Source organism: Sceloporus occidentalis, unplaced genomic scaffold (genome assembly GCF_023333645.1).
Source record: "Sceloporus occidentalis isolate IW3139 unplaced genomic scaffold, rSceOcc1.0.p SCAF_35, whole genome shotgun sequence".
Lineage (NCBI taxonomy): Eukaryota > Metazoa > Chordata > Lepidosauria > Squamata > Phrynosomatidae > Sceloporus > Sceloporus occidentalis.
Genome location: NW_028317015.1, coordinates 8,642,925 through 8,658,405, shown reverse-complemented (window position 1 = coordinate 8,658,405; position 15,481 = coordinate 8,642,925). Strand labels below are relative to the sequence as shown.

The 15,481-nt window shown below is 41.0% G+C and overlaps 1 protein-coding gene across 1 annotated transcript; it reads right to left on the bottom strand.

The window, feature by feature from the left end:
* Positions 1 to 11,492: 11,492 nt before the first annotated feature.
* On the bottom strand, positions 11,493 to 12,818 carry LOC149298073 (E3 ubiquitin-protein ligase RNF26-like). Its single transcript, XM_089487921.1, has one exon. It carries the CDS (start codon positions 12,816 to 12,818, stop codon positions 11,493 to 11,495), a length of 1,326 nt encoding a protein of 441 aa, XP_089344047.1.
* Between the last annotated feature and the right edge of the window lie 2,663 nt (positions 12,819 to 15,481).

Sequence of the window (15,481 nt, the reverse complement as noted above, 5' to 3'; positions counted from 1 at the left end):
GTTATCATTCATTTCCTTTTGGAATTTTCCGGAAATAAGGTGAATCTAACGACATACATCTCATTTTCTGTAGCTGTCTGACAGACGCTAATAAAGCAATCTTCTCTCGCTGTTCATGCAGTGAGGATTGCTTTTTTTGGCTCCCAAGCATAGAAGTGATCTAGTTAGAATCAGTGAGTGAAGTAGGCAAGTAGCTGACAGTCTGCAAGCAGGCAGTGACAATTTCACTGACTAGGCAGGTTGTGACCTGCAAAATAGAAACTGCCTTCTTAAAATTGAAAAGTTCATTCTTTCATTGGACAAAACCAATTTGGAGTGGTAAATTTTACTGCTAGCCAGCTTGTATGATCTGAGTAACCTGCTTCACATACAATTTATTTTCTTCACTTTCCTTTCTGGTTTTGTTGTGTTTTACACTTTTTAGCAGACTTGTAGTACGCCTACTACAGTTTTGCTTTTAAATTTAGTTAGGGCACTTGATGACATGTATAAGTTTTGAGATTGTTTAGAATTGTACCCATCTCCTGTATTTTGTCACTTCACACTAACTGTTATAACATTTCTTTGTACCATTTGTCTATGAAACTCCATATTAAATTCAATGGTCTATCAATCAGGGCAATCATAATTTATGTTTTCTTTTCTATTTTCTTTCTTTGTTTCATTTTTCGTATAATCGCGTTGTTGGAGTGCAGCTCAGATATCTGTTTGCATTTTTATAAAAAAAAAAAAGAAAAGTTACAATCACTGTAATAAGACAGACTTGGGTAACTGGATAACAGTATGTCATTGCATTGTTTTTACACTGAACTGCTTGTTAAAGGTTGTAACAACTTTTTAAAGCTAAAGTAGCACCAAAATTAAACATGGCAACAGAGTTTCAACTGCTAAAACAGTTTAAAATGCAGTAAAGCTTGAAGGTAATTCTACCTAGAATTTATGTAGAAGAAAATTCTTTTGCGGCTTGGCTATTAAAGCTAGGTGATGGGGAACATTTGCAATTGTCCCTTTCACCAGGAACTCACTTGAGTTGCTTCTGCTTTGAGATAGTCTCTTTCCAAGTAGGCTATTTTAAGTAGGAGTTAAAAAGAAACAGGAGTTCCCTTGGAGGAGTACAACTGGTGGAAAAAGCTGTATTTGGTTGCATTTAATTACTTAGTCATCTGTTTCGGGTGCTTTATTTTTGGTGTGTTTTTTTTCTTCTGTGTGCTGCAGCTCAGTTAATCGAGGGGAGTGGTTACCTAGTTTCACCTGTGTGGGTTTATCTATACAAAGCCCCAAGTAAGTCACAGAGCTTGCTCACTTGAGTTGCTTCTGCATTGAGATAGTCTCTTTCCAAGTAGGCTATTTTAAGTAGGAGTTAAAAAGAAACAGGAGTGGGAAAGAGAAAAAGAGGTTACACAAGGTACTGTATTTATACTATTATATATTATTGGACTGTTTTTGTTGAACTATAGTTCTGTATAGTTAAAACTGTTTTATTTTTGATGGGTGTTCTTGTTTAACTGTTATTTTGCAGATTCTCTTTTTTCTTTTTTTTTCTTTCTTGATTGTGAGTATGCTTATGGGAGCTGGCAAGATTGATAATCTGACTCAATGCACATCTTGCTTCATGTATGCATGCCTGGATGAATCCGTCCAGGGTCCATACCTCTGTGGCAGGTGTGAGCAAGTGGCTTCTCTGGAAGCTCATATTAGAGATCTGGAGAAGCAAATTGCAACTTTGAGAGAGATAGACAATCTTGAAAGGAGTCTGCTGCTCACTGAGCAGAGTGTAGAGGGGGCAGGTAGTGAAGAGGGAGGAGATAAGTCAGCTGGGGAACAGGCATGTAGCTGGGTAACAGTTACACGTGGTGGAAGAGGAGGAGGAAAGAGGAAAGGTTTAGCTAGTCCTGACCTTGTGCAGTCTAATAGATTTGCCCGCTTGAGTGAAGATGTTGGGTGTATCAGCTCAGAAGTAGCTATACTGGAGGAAGCTGTTCCTTCTAACAGCCGAGGAAACAGCCCCTCTAGCATGAGTGGGGTTGAGAGCGTAAGTAAGGCTAGACAGGTTGTGGTGGTAGGGGACTCTATTATTAAGAGAGTAGATAGGGTAATCTGCCGCTCTGATCGACTCAACCGGACAGTTTGCTGTCTCCCGGGTGCTCGGGTCCGGCATGTTACTGACAGAGTGGATGGATTATTAGGAGGGGCTGGGGAATTCCTAAAGAATGATTTCAGGGAATTAGGAGATAAACTGAAGAAAAGGACCTCCAAGTTAGTATTCTCAGAAATATTACCTGTGCCGCGCGCAACAGTAGAAAGACAGCGGGAGATCAGGTAGGTAAATGTGTGACTAAAGTCATGGTGTGGGAAGGAGTGTTTTGGCGTTCTAGAGCACTGGGCTGATTTTGCGCTTGGGTACAATCTTTATAGCGGTGATGGATTGCCCCTAAACGGAAGAGGGGAGAGGATGGCTAGAAGGATGGAGGGGTTTTTAAACTAGTGGTAGGGGGGGAGGGACACAGAGATCTTGAAAATGGAGATAGCGCAGAAAGGAGAGGGGCTTCAGATCAGAACAAGGGGGGTGGAGATGGGGGAGGGCCAAGATCAGAACAGAGGAGGTATGTATCAATAAAAAGTCTCATAAAATTCAAGAGACTCAGGGTAATATTAAATGTATGCTTGCTAATGCAAGGAGCCTAAATAACAAAATAGGAGAACTAGAGGCAGTAGCATACACTAAGCAATATGATATAATAGGCATAACAGAAACATGGTGGGATGAGACCCATGACTGGGCAGTTAACTTAAAAGGTTATATGTTATATAGGAAGAACAGAAAAAGCAGGAAGGGAGGAGGAGTATGCTTGTATGTTAACAACGAGCTAAAGTCAAATATTAAGCATCTTGAATGCAACAAGGGAAATGTGGAAGCTTTATGGGTAGATATCAACTTGGGGCAAAAAAAAGGAAAAGAACTACTGGTTGGGATATGTTATAAACCACTTAATGTTAATAATGATGAGGAAGAGCAGCTGTTAGAGCAAATTGAGAAAGCTGCACATCTGGGTAACACGTTAATTATTGGAGATTTTAATTAACCGGACATAAATTGGGATAGAGGGACTAGTAGTTCTGCAAGGGGATTCAGGTTTTTGAACCTGTTAAATGACACCTTCATGTCACAACTGGTACAAGCACCAACTAGAAAGGATTCTTGTCTGGATCTGGTGATAACAAACAATGTTGATCTTGTGTCTAACATTCAAGTGGGGGAGCACTTGGGTAATAGTGATCACAATATGGTGTCTTTTGAAATAAACTCAAAAAAAGAAATTGCCCATGGGGAATACTAAAACGTATAATTTTAAGAAGGCCAATTTCAATAAGATAATGGCAGCTTTATTGACTGGCAAAAACTCTTCAGGGATAAAAACACTGAGGAAAAATTGAGTATTTTCAAACAAATATTAGCAGGGTACACTTCTCAGTATGTACCACAAGGAAACAAATATAAAAGAAACAAATTGAAACCGGTGTGGCTTAATGGGGACGTTAAGCAGAAAATTAAAAATAAGAAAATGGCTTTTACAGCATTTAAATCAGACGAATCAGAGGCATCCTATATAAGATATAAGGAAGCCAATAAAGCATGCAAAAAGGTGATTAAATGGGATAAACTAGAAAATGAGAGGGTGATTGCCAAAGAGAGCAAAACTAACCCCCAAAAATTATTTAAGTACATAAATTCTTAAAAAAAACAAAAAATGAAAACGTAGGTTCATTAAAAACAGAGAGGGGAGTGCTGGTTAAGGAGGACCAGGAAAAAGCAGAAACTTTAAATGACTATTTTTCCTCAGTATATATTGAGGAGGAACCTATGGCAATGGATATACATAGGACCACTGAGAAAAATTGTCAGTCAAACTGCGAGTGGATGACTCAGGATAAGGTGCTGCAGCAACTAAAGAAAATTAATGTTAACAAAGCTCCTGGGCCTGATGGTATTCACCCACGAGTACTTAAGGAGCTGAGTCAGGAAATAAGTGAACCTCTGTTTCTAATCTTTCGGGATTCTATTCTTTCCGGAATTGTACCAGAGGATTGGAGGAAGGCAGATGTGGTTCCTATTTTCAAAAAGGGTTCAAACTCTGTGCCTGGAAATTATAGACCTTTGATCTTAACTTCTGTGGTTGGGAAAGTATTTGAAGGGCTGTTTAGGGATAATATTCAAGAATTAATTGGGAAGAACAGTATTATTAGCAAAAATCAGCATGGTTTTATGAAACATAGGTCCTGTCAATCTAATTTAATTGCATTCTACGAAGAAATAAGTAGAAGTGTAGATCAGGGTGTGGCAGTGGATGTATTCTACTTGGATTTTGCCAAGACTTTGACACGGTTCCAAACAATAAGTTAGTATTCAAACTGAAGGAAATTGGTCTAGATGCAAATTCTTGTTCTTGGGTAGAACATTGGCTTAGAGATAGAGAACAGAGAGTTGTTATACATGGTAAATTTTCAAGCTGGTCAAAAGTGGTAAGTGGTGTCCCTCAGGGTTCTGTTCTGGGGCCAATTTTATTCAACATATTTATAAATGACCTGGCAATAGGCGTTGAAAGTCATGTTTCTGTGTTTACAGATGACACTAAACTAGGTAAAGCAATACAGTGCGAGCAGGATATTACAGTGCTGCAGAGGGATTTAGATAGACTGGGGGACTGGGCACACAAATTGCAGATGAAATTCAATGTAGATAAATGCAAAGTTATGCACTTCGGGGTACAGAACGCACAAGCAACCTACACCCTAAACGGTAGTGAATTAGGGGTAACGACAAATGAGAAGGATTTGGGAATTGCTATAGACAGCAAACTAGGCAACAATGTGCAATGTCAGTCAGCAGTTGCTAAGGCCAGTAAGGTATTGTCGTGTATAAAAAGGGGCATCAATTCGCAGGATAAAGATATAATGTTGCCCCTGTATAAATCAATGGTAAGGCCGCACCTTGAATATGCTGTGCAATTTTGGGCACCTATTCTAAAGAAGGATATCATAGCACTAGAAAGGGTGCAGAGGCGGGCTACAAAATTAATAAAAGGAATGGAGCACTATAGTTATGAAGAAAGGTTAACTAATTTAAATCGGTTTAGTTTAGAAAAACGGCACCTCAGAGGGGATATGATAGCATTATATAAATATATTCAGGGCCAATACAAACCATTGTGTGGAAATCTGTTTCATAAACAGGACTATGCACAGGACACGAGGTCATGCGTTTAGACTGGAAGAAAGAAGATTCAGTCTAAGGCAGAGGAAAGGGTTTTTTTACAGTAAGGACAATAAGGATGTGGAATTCTCTGCCTGCAGAGATAGTTTTATCTGAGTCTGTACAGACGTTTAAACTGTAACTGGATGGATACTTGGAAAAACATAATATTCAGGGATATAATCTTTAATTATGGTTAAACCGCTTATTGATCCAAGGAGCAATCTGACTGCCATTTTGGGGTCAAGAAGGAATTTTTTCCCTGTTTAGTGCAAAATTGGAAAGAGCCAAACTGGGGTTTTTTGCCTTCTTTTGGATCAACAGCAACAAATTAACAGATATAGGAAAGGCTGAACTTGATGGACGCATGTCTTTTTTCAGCCTATATAACTATGTAACTATGTATTGAAATCCCAGAGAGTTTAATTTGCAATGGAATACCGCCCACACCTGCAAGTTTTTTGACGGGTCCCGTCCTGATATAGTCCTCTGCACTCTAGGATCCCCAGTGTGTAATTGCTACAAGCAACAGAGCTGACCAGCTATCTTACTTCCCCACTAGAGGAAGTCTCACACAGAGCTTAATATGGTTGCTTGCTACCATAGCACTAGACGCCATATTGGATGGAATTAAAGGGCCAGCAAGCTGCTAATCGATTGTGAGATTGTTTGATTGGCATGTTGATATCAGGAATTGTGTCATTGGGAACTTCCACGCTAAAGCCCTCTCTCTAAAGTTAGAATAAAACGTTGCTATAGCAATTCTATTGACTTTTTATATGACTATCCTTTTCAATCATTCATTACACAGACACTCGCTTTCATCAAAAAAAATATCAATCGTGCCACAGGTTGTTTTTTTTTAACCAATGAGCTTTCACCTGTTCCTTTTTTTAAGTTGGTGCCAAAGTTTTTTTGTCCCTTGTTTAGTATTTGTTTCTTCATTTAAGTGTACCTGAAGAAGGGCCTACAGGATCCAAAAAGCTTGTGTTAAATACTAAATAGACTAGAGCAGGGGTGTCCAAGTTTTTTCTGCAATGGGCCACTTCATCAGAATTGTATACGTGAGCGGGCCGCACTCATTTTTCACTGTGACAAAAAATATGGCCTTTAATAAAATATGCAGATTAAAATAAAGTAAAATGACACAAAACCTTTACTCTTCCTCTCACTGATTTCTGGGCCTTGAAAGTTTTGCGACTACAAATTCAGGATTCCCTAGATTTATTCTAGGGATGAACTAAAATGAAAATTCTGGACCAAAACATTCAGGGTTCACTTAGCCAAAACCGAAAATGACCCCCACCTTTAAAAATAATAATAAAAACTCACATGTTTAATAAAAGTAGGTAACACACAATTGGACAAAATTAGCAATATGACTTGGCATGATAGGAGTGTGATTGCTAACAGCAATCACACTCCTATCATACCCAGGCAACCAGTAAATGCTGGTACCTAGGCATGATGGGACTGTGCTCGCTGTGATTGCTGTTAGCAATCACACTCCTATCATGCCAAGTCAGCCAGTACATGCTGGTACAGGGTGGCTGTAAGTGCAGACCCCATACTGCTGGCAGTATCACTACACAAGGGGGGCAGCTAGCTAGGTTTCAGCATGTACTGGCTGACTTGGCATGATAGGAGTGTGATTGCTAACAGCAATCACAGTCCCATCATGCCTAGGTTCCAGCACTTACACATCCATCCAGTAAATGCTGGAACCTAGGCATTATTGGACTGTGATTGCTGTTAGCAATCACACTCCTATCATGCCAAGTCAGCCAGTACATGCTGGTACAGGGTGGCTGTAAGTGCAGACCCCATACTTCTGGCAGCATCACTACACAAGGGGGGCAGCTGGCCAGGTTTCAGCATGTACTGGCTGACTTGGCATGATAGGAGTGTGATTGCTAACAGCAATCACAGTCCCATCATGCCTAGGTTCCAGCACTTATACATCCATGCTATCACACACACACACTCATATAATCATTCATTCACAGATTCATTCCCTCAATCACACACACTCATTCAAACACCCTCCCCACCCCCATACCTGCACTGCAGCTCCACGATGCGGCTCACAGACTTCAGCAGGGGGCGCGGCCTCCCTCTGCCTTCTCTGCTAAAGCACAGAGGAAGTAGGATGTCACGTGAACTCCGCTTCCTCTGTGCACTCCAGAAGACCCTCCCACAAGTAATTAGCAGGGCTTGAGGTGCGGCTCGCGTAAGATCGGTTGCCCTGGCTGCCGATCTTACGCGGGCCGCACCTCGAGGTCTCGCGGGCCGCATGTTGGACGCCCCTGGACTAGAGGCTAGAGCCATGAACACTGGCTGGGGGTCAGGTTATATTTTTTATCTTGGAAGGCCAGGTCAATTCTCCTTGTTTTGCTACCGTTAGATTATGACAACCATAAAATTTATGTTTTTTTGTTGTTTTTAAATTATAGTGTTTTCTTAACTATTTAAGGGGTGTGATGGGATATATTTTACTAGTATGCCAGTACCTGATGTCACAATATATCCGCTTGAGAAAGACCTGTGCGTCGAAACGTTGCCTGTGTGAAATAAACTCACCTTATCATTTGAGTGCTGAGCCTTTGCTTCTTTATTTTGGATTTATTGAGGGACTTGGTGGTACACTGGCTCGTGCACCATTTTACTGCTGAGTGCTGCATTCCAACCTTTCTTTTTGTGTACAATATATCCGCTGGCAGCATGTTGGCGCTTTAATCCCACCAACACAGCATCTATTACCATAGCAACAAGAAGCCATGCACCATCAGAAAAATGCACTAAACATCAAGTCTTCTTCTGAGGAAGGTAAGCCGGCTACAAGCAGCATCACGAGCCAAGCAGCAGCCTCTCATGCACTTTTTTGTGATTCTTCCCTTTTGGTTCATTGATTCATATATGATTTTTTTGGCACTTTAAGAACCTGAAAACACTTGAAGATCATCATTCCAATTAGGATCAACATAGGGGAAAAAAGATTTTTGAAAAAAATATAGTGTGACTGTATGCAAATAAGGCTTAGCAATACTGCAAGTAAGTAGTGCACTCACATTTCCAAGGACATAAATGCGCTCATCATAAAATATTCTTTAATTCTTTGTGGCTAAAAAATATAAAAACACAGCAGCAATGGCACAGTATCACTTGGTCATGTGGATAAGGTAAAATATTGCACTTACAACAGACGAAATGTACATGTGGATGTGCGCTCCATTTGGAAGAATTGTATAGATCATTAAGCGTTGGAGGAACGCTTATTTGGGTGCTGCTGCCTCATTAGGGAAAGTATTACTTATTCATTTACACTAGTGGTGTGTGTTTTCAATTAGGATAAATCAGGATTGTCGGAGAACAGTTGTAAGACGCATTAGCACATGTTTGAATGTGATCAACTTCTTTATTTCCTCTATATCTGGGTGAGATACTGCGCAATCTTTTCCCTTTTTCTCTTCATTCCCATTTTTAGATGTGAAAATTTTTGATCAGAGCCTGAATATCACAGAAATATCGTGAGTGCAATACTTACCAGATTGAGAAAACATATCTGTTATTATTGGCTACACTAATTTACAGGAGCGCCCCTAAGTGAAAGGGTGTTTTTTTATATCAGCATCTAACGAATGCCGTTCAAGGGTGGCAGCTGTGCAACAGGGGAAGTATTTCTTTTTTATAATTTGTAGATAGAAGATTATTCACTAAAAGTCACGTCTACATAATAATTCACCATATAGTTTTCACTGGTACCCTCGTCACTTTTTCTTGACCATGTAAACATATACATACATCCCCAAACATTTGCCCATTGAGAGCAGCCCTGGTAACTTTCTGTGAAAACTTATTTCAATTTCTCCATTTTAAGTTATTTCTTCTGCGTTAATTATTTGTCTCTTCTGTAACAGCCGTCTGCCTTTGTAAGGTTGATGAGGATCAGAAGGTGAGAACATTTTTTAAACAAGGGACCAAAAAGATATACTAGTTCTAAGGTGTTTTCTCGCCATTTTTCTTCCATAAAGCAAAATAACCTCTTGATTGTGAAACTGTTAAAAAGTGAATACAAATAAAAACCTGACCTTTCCTCTTATATCCACCTGTCTGACATAACCCCTCGTCTATTGTATCACACAAATTGTGTCTAGTTCCTAATGGTACATGTTTTTTTTGACACTGAAAGTATTGGATATAAGGTTTTGGTATTAGATAAGCATTACCAAAACTTTTTTTTTTTTTTTTTTTTTTTTAAGTTCAGGTCTTGCGAAAGACATTAAAATGTTACATAGAAACATAATTTGACAGCAGATAACATTCTAGCCTGCCCATCTTTCCTGATTTGAGACTCAAACCTTAATTGGTCCTAAGAGTCAGGATAGCTTTATGCCTATCCCATGCATGTTCAAACTTCCTTACTGTTTTTAGCATCTGCCACTTTAACTGGGTTTATGTTTCACTTATCTACCTCTCTCAGCAAAGTAAAATTTGAAGAGGGGGTTGTAAGCCACGTTTAACCCAGTTTGGGAAGTCAGAACATACAATGGTATATAATAGGCAGGCCATAACGTTAACTTTACAAAGGCCACACTGATAAATTCTCTAATGCAGGGCTCGACAAATCCCAGGCGCCAGGTCGCCATGGCGACAGAGAATTTTGTCCTGGCGCCTAGGTTTGGTCAGCCTCTTACATCCAGAAAAAATTGTGGATGTAAGAGGCTGAGTCACCACACGGGGGCGCTGCTGCTGTCTGCCCAGGAGTCTGGGCAGACAGCACAGCCACTCAGAGCCTGCCCCCGAGCCTGAGATCACTCCCACGGAGTGAGCCTGTAGGCTGAAAACACGGTTGCTGGAAACCCAGCAATCGTGTTTTCAGCTGCCACAGGCAGCTTCAGGGAAGGGGGTTGTGTGTTGATTGGGCCCCCACACAAGTGTGGGGACCTGACCCAACACCCCCCTGCTGCCTGATCGCTCCATGAGAGCGACAGTGCAGCGTTAACCCCTTCAATGCCGCGATCGCGGCATTTAGGGGTTAATTCCCGTTTTGTACGGGACACTGCTGCTGGTGGTCTGCCTGGAAGCCCAGGCAGACCAGCAACAGCAAAAACCAGCCCCCACAAGCCCTTTGATGATTCCTGTAGGCATGGAAGCCTACAGTCGTCATCAAAGAGACTCCCCCCTGCAGTGGCTGGTCTATAGACCAGCAATTGAGTCCCAGCTGCCAGAGGCAGCTTCAGGGACAGGGGAGAGGGTTCTTTGGTCTCCCCCTTAGCGTGGTCTCCCCACATTCGTGGCATTGCAGGGGTTAACATTTGTCCCCACAAGCTTGTGGGGACTAAATATCAGTTAATGCTGTGCTCCAATGGAACATCAGCATCGAAAGAGTTAAAAAAAACCCAAAAATATAAAAAAAAAAAAAACAGCACTGACCTGAAAGTCCAGGGTGCTTCCAGGTCAACCGCTGTGATTTTAGTAAGTGGGCTATGATGATCCGATCACTCCTGACCAACTGTTAGTTTAAAAAAATCCTGGCTCCTAACTTTTTTACCTGGCGCCGAGATTCACAACAAATTTGTCAAGCCCTGCTCTAATGGCTTTCTTCAAATTAGAGTTGGTTTCCTGACTGTACAGAAGTTGTGCCAAAAAATAAATGCGTGTATTACAGCTACCATTAATAATTATGTGGCTATGATTTTCTTTTTGTATTTTTGTTGTAAGAGGATTCACGTGTGGCAACAGCCACCTGCAAGAACCTACAATATGTTATGTGCAGGAGTGCGCAACAGATGATGTTCGAATTCAAGCCTGAAGAGCTTGCCTAAAATATTTGATTTCTAGACCGTCATACAATACATTGACACCCCAGAAATAAACAAATAATCTACCATCTATGTTGAAGGCCAACGACATGTAATTTTTAAAAGGAACCTAAAACAGAATTGGGGATTTAATGATATTAACAGCTGTTCAGGAAAAATTAAACACTGCGAATCACACAATGCTGTTAAAGTTACATACAATACAGATTCTTGGTGAGTGTCCTTCTCACAGTGAGGTAATTCCCAAGTTCACATAACGCACCTTGACCCCTTTCACAGCTTCACTTGAAATGAAATGGTTTCTTACAAACAAGGTCAACGAATACTTTTTAAAAAAAAATAGATAAATGAAACAAACACCACCAGTCCGCAATGTGCAGTGTAGTCTCAATAGTGCATAAACGCAGTAGAATGGCTTATTAGATATAGACGTTCAAGGTCTGCAAGATCATCTTCCGGCAAAGTGGACAATTACGCTGAAGGATAGGCTGCTGCAAGAGAATTTGGGTGCAGGGAGCGCAGAGACACAGATGACGGCAGGGTAGCAGAAGAACAGTTTTGGTCTCATCCTGACATATCACACACTTTTTGCTCTCTTCTTGTTGTTTCAGAAGCTTCCAAGGATCTTCTGATACACGGCCTGCCTCTGCGGGGGAAGCTGGATTGCACAGACTTGAAGCTGGTCCTGGTTCACGGTTCTGGACTCTAACGGGTTCCAGATCCTGACCTAAAGCAGGTCTGACTGGAGGGTTCTGCAGTCTAAGAGGTACTCTGTTCTGCACCCAGATAGACTGTGAGGGAGGGTTTTGTGCTGTATTAGGTCTCCTAGGTATGTTCTGTGGCCTAGTTCTCCTCCAGTTCCAGTCTCTCTCCCAAGCCCCTCTGTACATTCTTATAAGTTGAAGACACTTAGCAGCAGCCTGGCTCCAAACCTCTGAATAAATCACGGCAAGGATAAACACATTTACCGTATGGTATAACCGGATGATTCTCACACGTAACTGAAGGAAAACTGGAGTAGTAGGCCTGATGAGGGACCGGCAAACCCACATGAGGAGAAGCAGCAGAATGACTTTATAAAGATTCCTGAAGAATATTGCTCCTAGTTCCCAGCTAAGCAACGCCACGCCATCTAGAACCAGTTGACACGGATTCCACAATAAAAATGCTATGGCCACAGCATTGCTGGAGATTTGAGAGAGCAACACTGAGATGACATTAACCAAGGAGATCCAAAGGGCAAGAAAGGATGATAAAACATTTTGTATTGCAATAAGGCATACATTCACCAAACTGTTCACTAGGTAGGCGACCAAGCTACCGGCAATGCTCAGGGCGTCCCAAAATTGGCGGTGAAGCGTCTGTCCAGAAAGTGCAATGTTGAATAGTCCTCGCTGCATCATTTCCTTACTTCTAAGGAGTGTGTGGCAAAGCAAATTCCACACCAGCTGAAGGCAATCTAAGCCAGACAGGCCTCCCCTCACACCGCTGCTTATTGCCTGCAATGTACCCAGCAACACACTGCAGAAGGAATCCCCCATCCTGGCCATGTGGCCTAGGAGACCTTGCCAGAAGTGAAGCAGCCCCATGGTAACTGTACCTGGCAAGTTTACAATAAAGCGGATGGTCCAGAACAAATGCGAGAAGAGGAAAGACATGAGCCAGTAATTCAAGTCCAGCAAAAACACCAGCAGCTCCAGGCTCCATCCTAGACCAGTGAGGAGTAAACCGATCACCTGCAGCATTGGAAAAGAACAAAGTTCCGGTCCCCCAACTGGCAATCAATCCGACTAAAGCTTATCATCGGGAAGCCATGCGGGAAGACTTTCAACCGCCGTTTAGGTGCAATAATTTAAAACGGTTCCGTTGGATCTACGGTTGCTTAGAGTCAGTTCGTTGCGATGCACAGAACAAGGAAATACGCACCAGCTACAGTTTGAACACAGGCATGAGTAACAGAATGGACGATCTCATCGATCTGAGACCGCTTTACCACCTCTTCAGCTAGCTGGAATAACTTTCGTCAAAAGAGTTAATATCTCCCCTTTGCCGATTGGGTAACTCTATAATGACGAAAGTGATTGGATGCGCTTGATTGGTTACCTTTGTAGATTGCCTAGTTTCAATTGGACATGCCCATACTCCCGCCCTAAACATAGATTTTAAAGAATGCAATAGGCGTGTTAAAGTCAAACTCTCATATTATCGTCGCTTTTTCTTGTCTCCCACGTGTGTTTTGAACAAGTGAGCTAAAGTCATGTGATAGTGTAGGGGCGGAGCTTAGATGTGAACGCTGGTAAAAGCCGCTGTGTTGTCTGCGCATGCTCGATTGGTGCGTAGCGCTCGTTTGTAGCTGCAATTTTAATCAAGTAGAGAGCGATTTGGTTTCTCCTGCCTTCGCCTTCCCGTTTTCTATTATATTTATGCATTGTGCGTAGAATGTAATACTGAGGTGGGTTATTCTGCGCACTTTATGTGACGTGTAAATGTCGTATGTTCAGCATCATCAGTTTCGGGTCCGTTATTAGCAATGGGATTTTGGTGCATTTTCGCTCACTTAATACTGTTTAACATTTTTGGGTTCAAGCAGTAGGGCATTGAAATTCTCTGAGGTTCTTAATTGGAAATCCCGCCATTTCTTTATTCCCAGCAACAAATTCCCAGTTTTAGATTTTGTATAATACATTATTTTCTGATTAGATAACCCCAGCGAGATTAGTTTGCGGACCCCGCATCTGAAGCCTGACTTTGTTATGGAGGATTCGGCCTTCAAAGCAGTGTGTCATTTCAGGAATATAACGGGAACATCCTAAATTCCACCAGGGAGAGGCCTAACAACTTTTGTTGTAGGAGCTGTAGAGGAAGAGGATCTTATGCCAAGATGCCATGAGACGTCACCCTAGTTCATTCATGGAATAGTGGACGTTAGTGATACGAACGACTGGTTTATTCTGCGTAATATACAGAATTTATACAGTTTTAACATTAGTAGTATTAGCAACTTTAATTAAGGATCGATAACATGCAGATCAGGACCTGAAGACCAATCGGACAGCCGAGAAAATGAATGATGAGGGCAGACAGAAAAACTAAAAAAAATTAACAGCCAGCCTTACTGTAGGAAAATATTTACAAAGATTCTGGAGCTTATTGTCACCTAATATTTATAGGTGTTTTCATAATTCTTTATCTGACAACTTGCTGCTGGTGAATTCTGAAAATTGTCCTGCCTAATACCTATACAACACAAAAGCTTCCTGGGACTTATAGAATCGATAGACAGGTTTAAACGTTGCCCGTGTTGCTGAATTAAATATACCTCACTGAACTACTGGAGTGTTGAGCGACTTTATTTGTGATATTTTGGGATGCTGGTGGAGCCCAGTTCAAGCACCAAAAATATTCGAGTGCTGTTCTGCTATTTATACGTTTTTATAGAATCCTGGCTGAAGTACCGTATTGGCCCGAATATAGGCCGCACTTTTTTCCCTCACTTTTTGCCTTTAACCCCTTCGTGACAAAGGCTGATTTTACTTTTTGTACCCTTCGTGACAATGGCCGTTTTAACATTTCTGAGCTGCTCGTGTTTAGCTGTAATTTTCTTCTTTCCCGTTTACTGAACCCACACACATTAGATATTGTTTTTTTCAGGACAGGAAGGGCTTTCTTTAGATGACATTGTTTTGATTGTATCATATTATTTACTATTAAAAAAAGTATAAAATATGGTGAAAAATTTAGAAAAAAATGACTGTTTCTAACTTTTAGTTGAAAAATCTTTTACTCATCTATAAAAGGTAATGAAAAAACCTGCTAAATAGATTCTACTATTTGTCCTGAGTTTAGAAATACCCAATGTTTTTATGTTTTTTTGCTTTTTTCTACACATTATGGGGCGAAAAGTACAGGTAGCGTTTTGCTATTTCAAAGCCATTTTTTCCAAATCTGGTAATTCTTCCCCTCATGTGCCATTTCGGGTATCTTTGAAGCCGGCCAATGCAATTTACCCCATCAAGTCATATATTTTTGAAAACTAGACAGCCCAGGGTATTCCAAATGCTAGTATTTTAACCCTTTTCAAGCACTAATTCTACCATCAGCCTTTGTCAAACTTTATGGTAGTAATTTTTTTTGCATGTTTTTTCACACACATTTTACTTTAGGTATGAATAAACAGGTTCTGGTATATGTCACTATCATAAAACAATATGTGTTCAGCAACATCTCCTGAGTACAGCGATACCTCACATGAATGATTTTGCCTGGCTGTTTGGGGGCAAAAGGGCCACATTTGGGACATGCGCATTTTTTAATGTTGAACTTTGGCATTTGGGGATCCACTGCCCATGCCCTATTTGGTACATCTTTGAGCCGGGCCATTTCAGTGTGCCCAATAAAGCCATATATT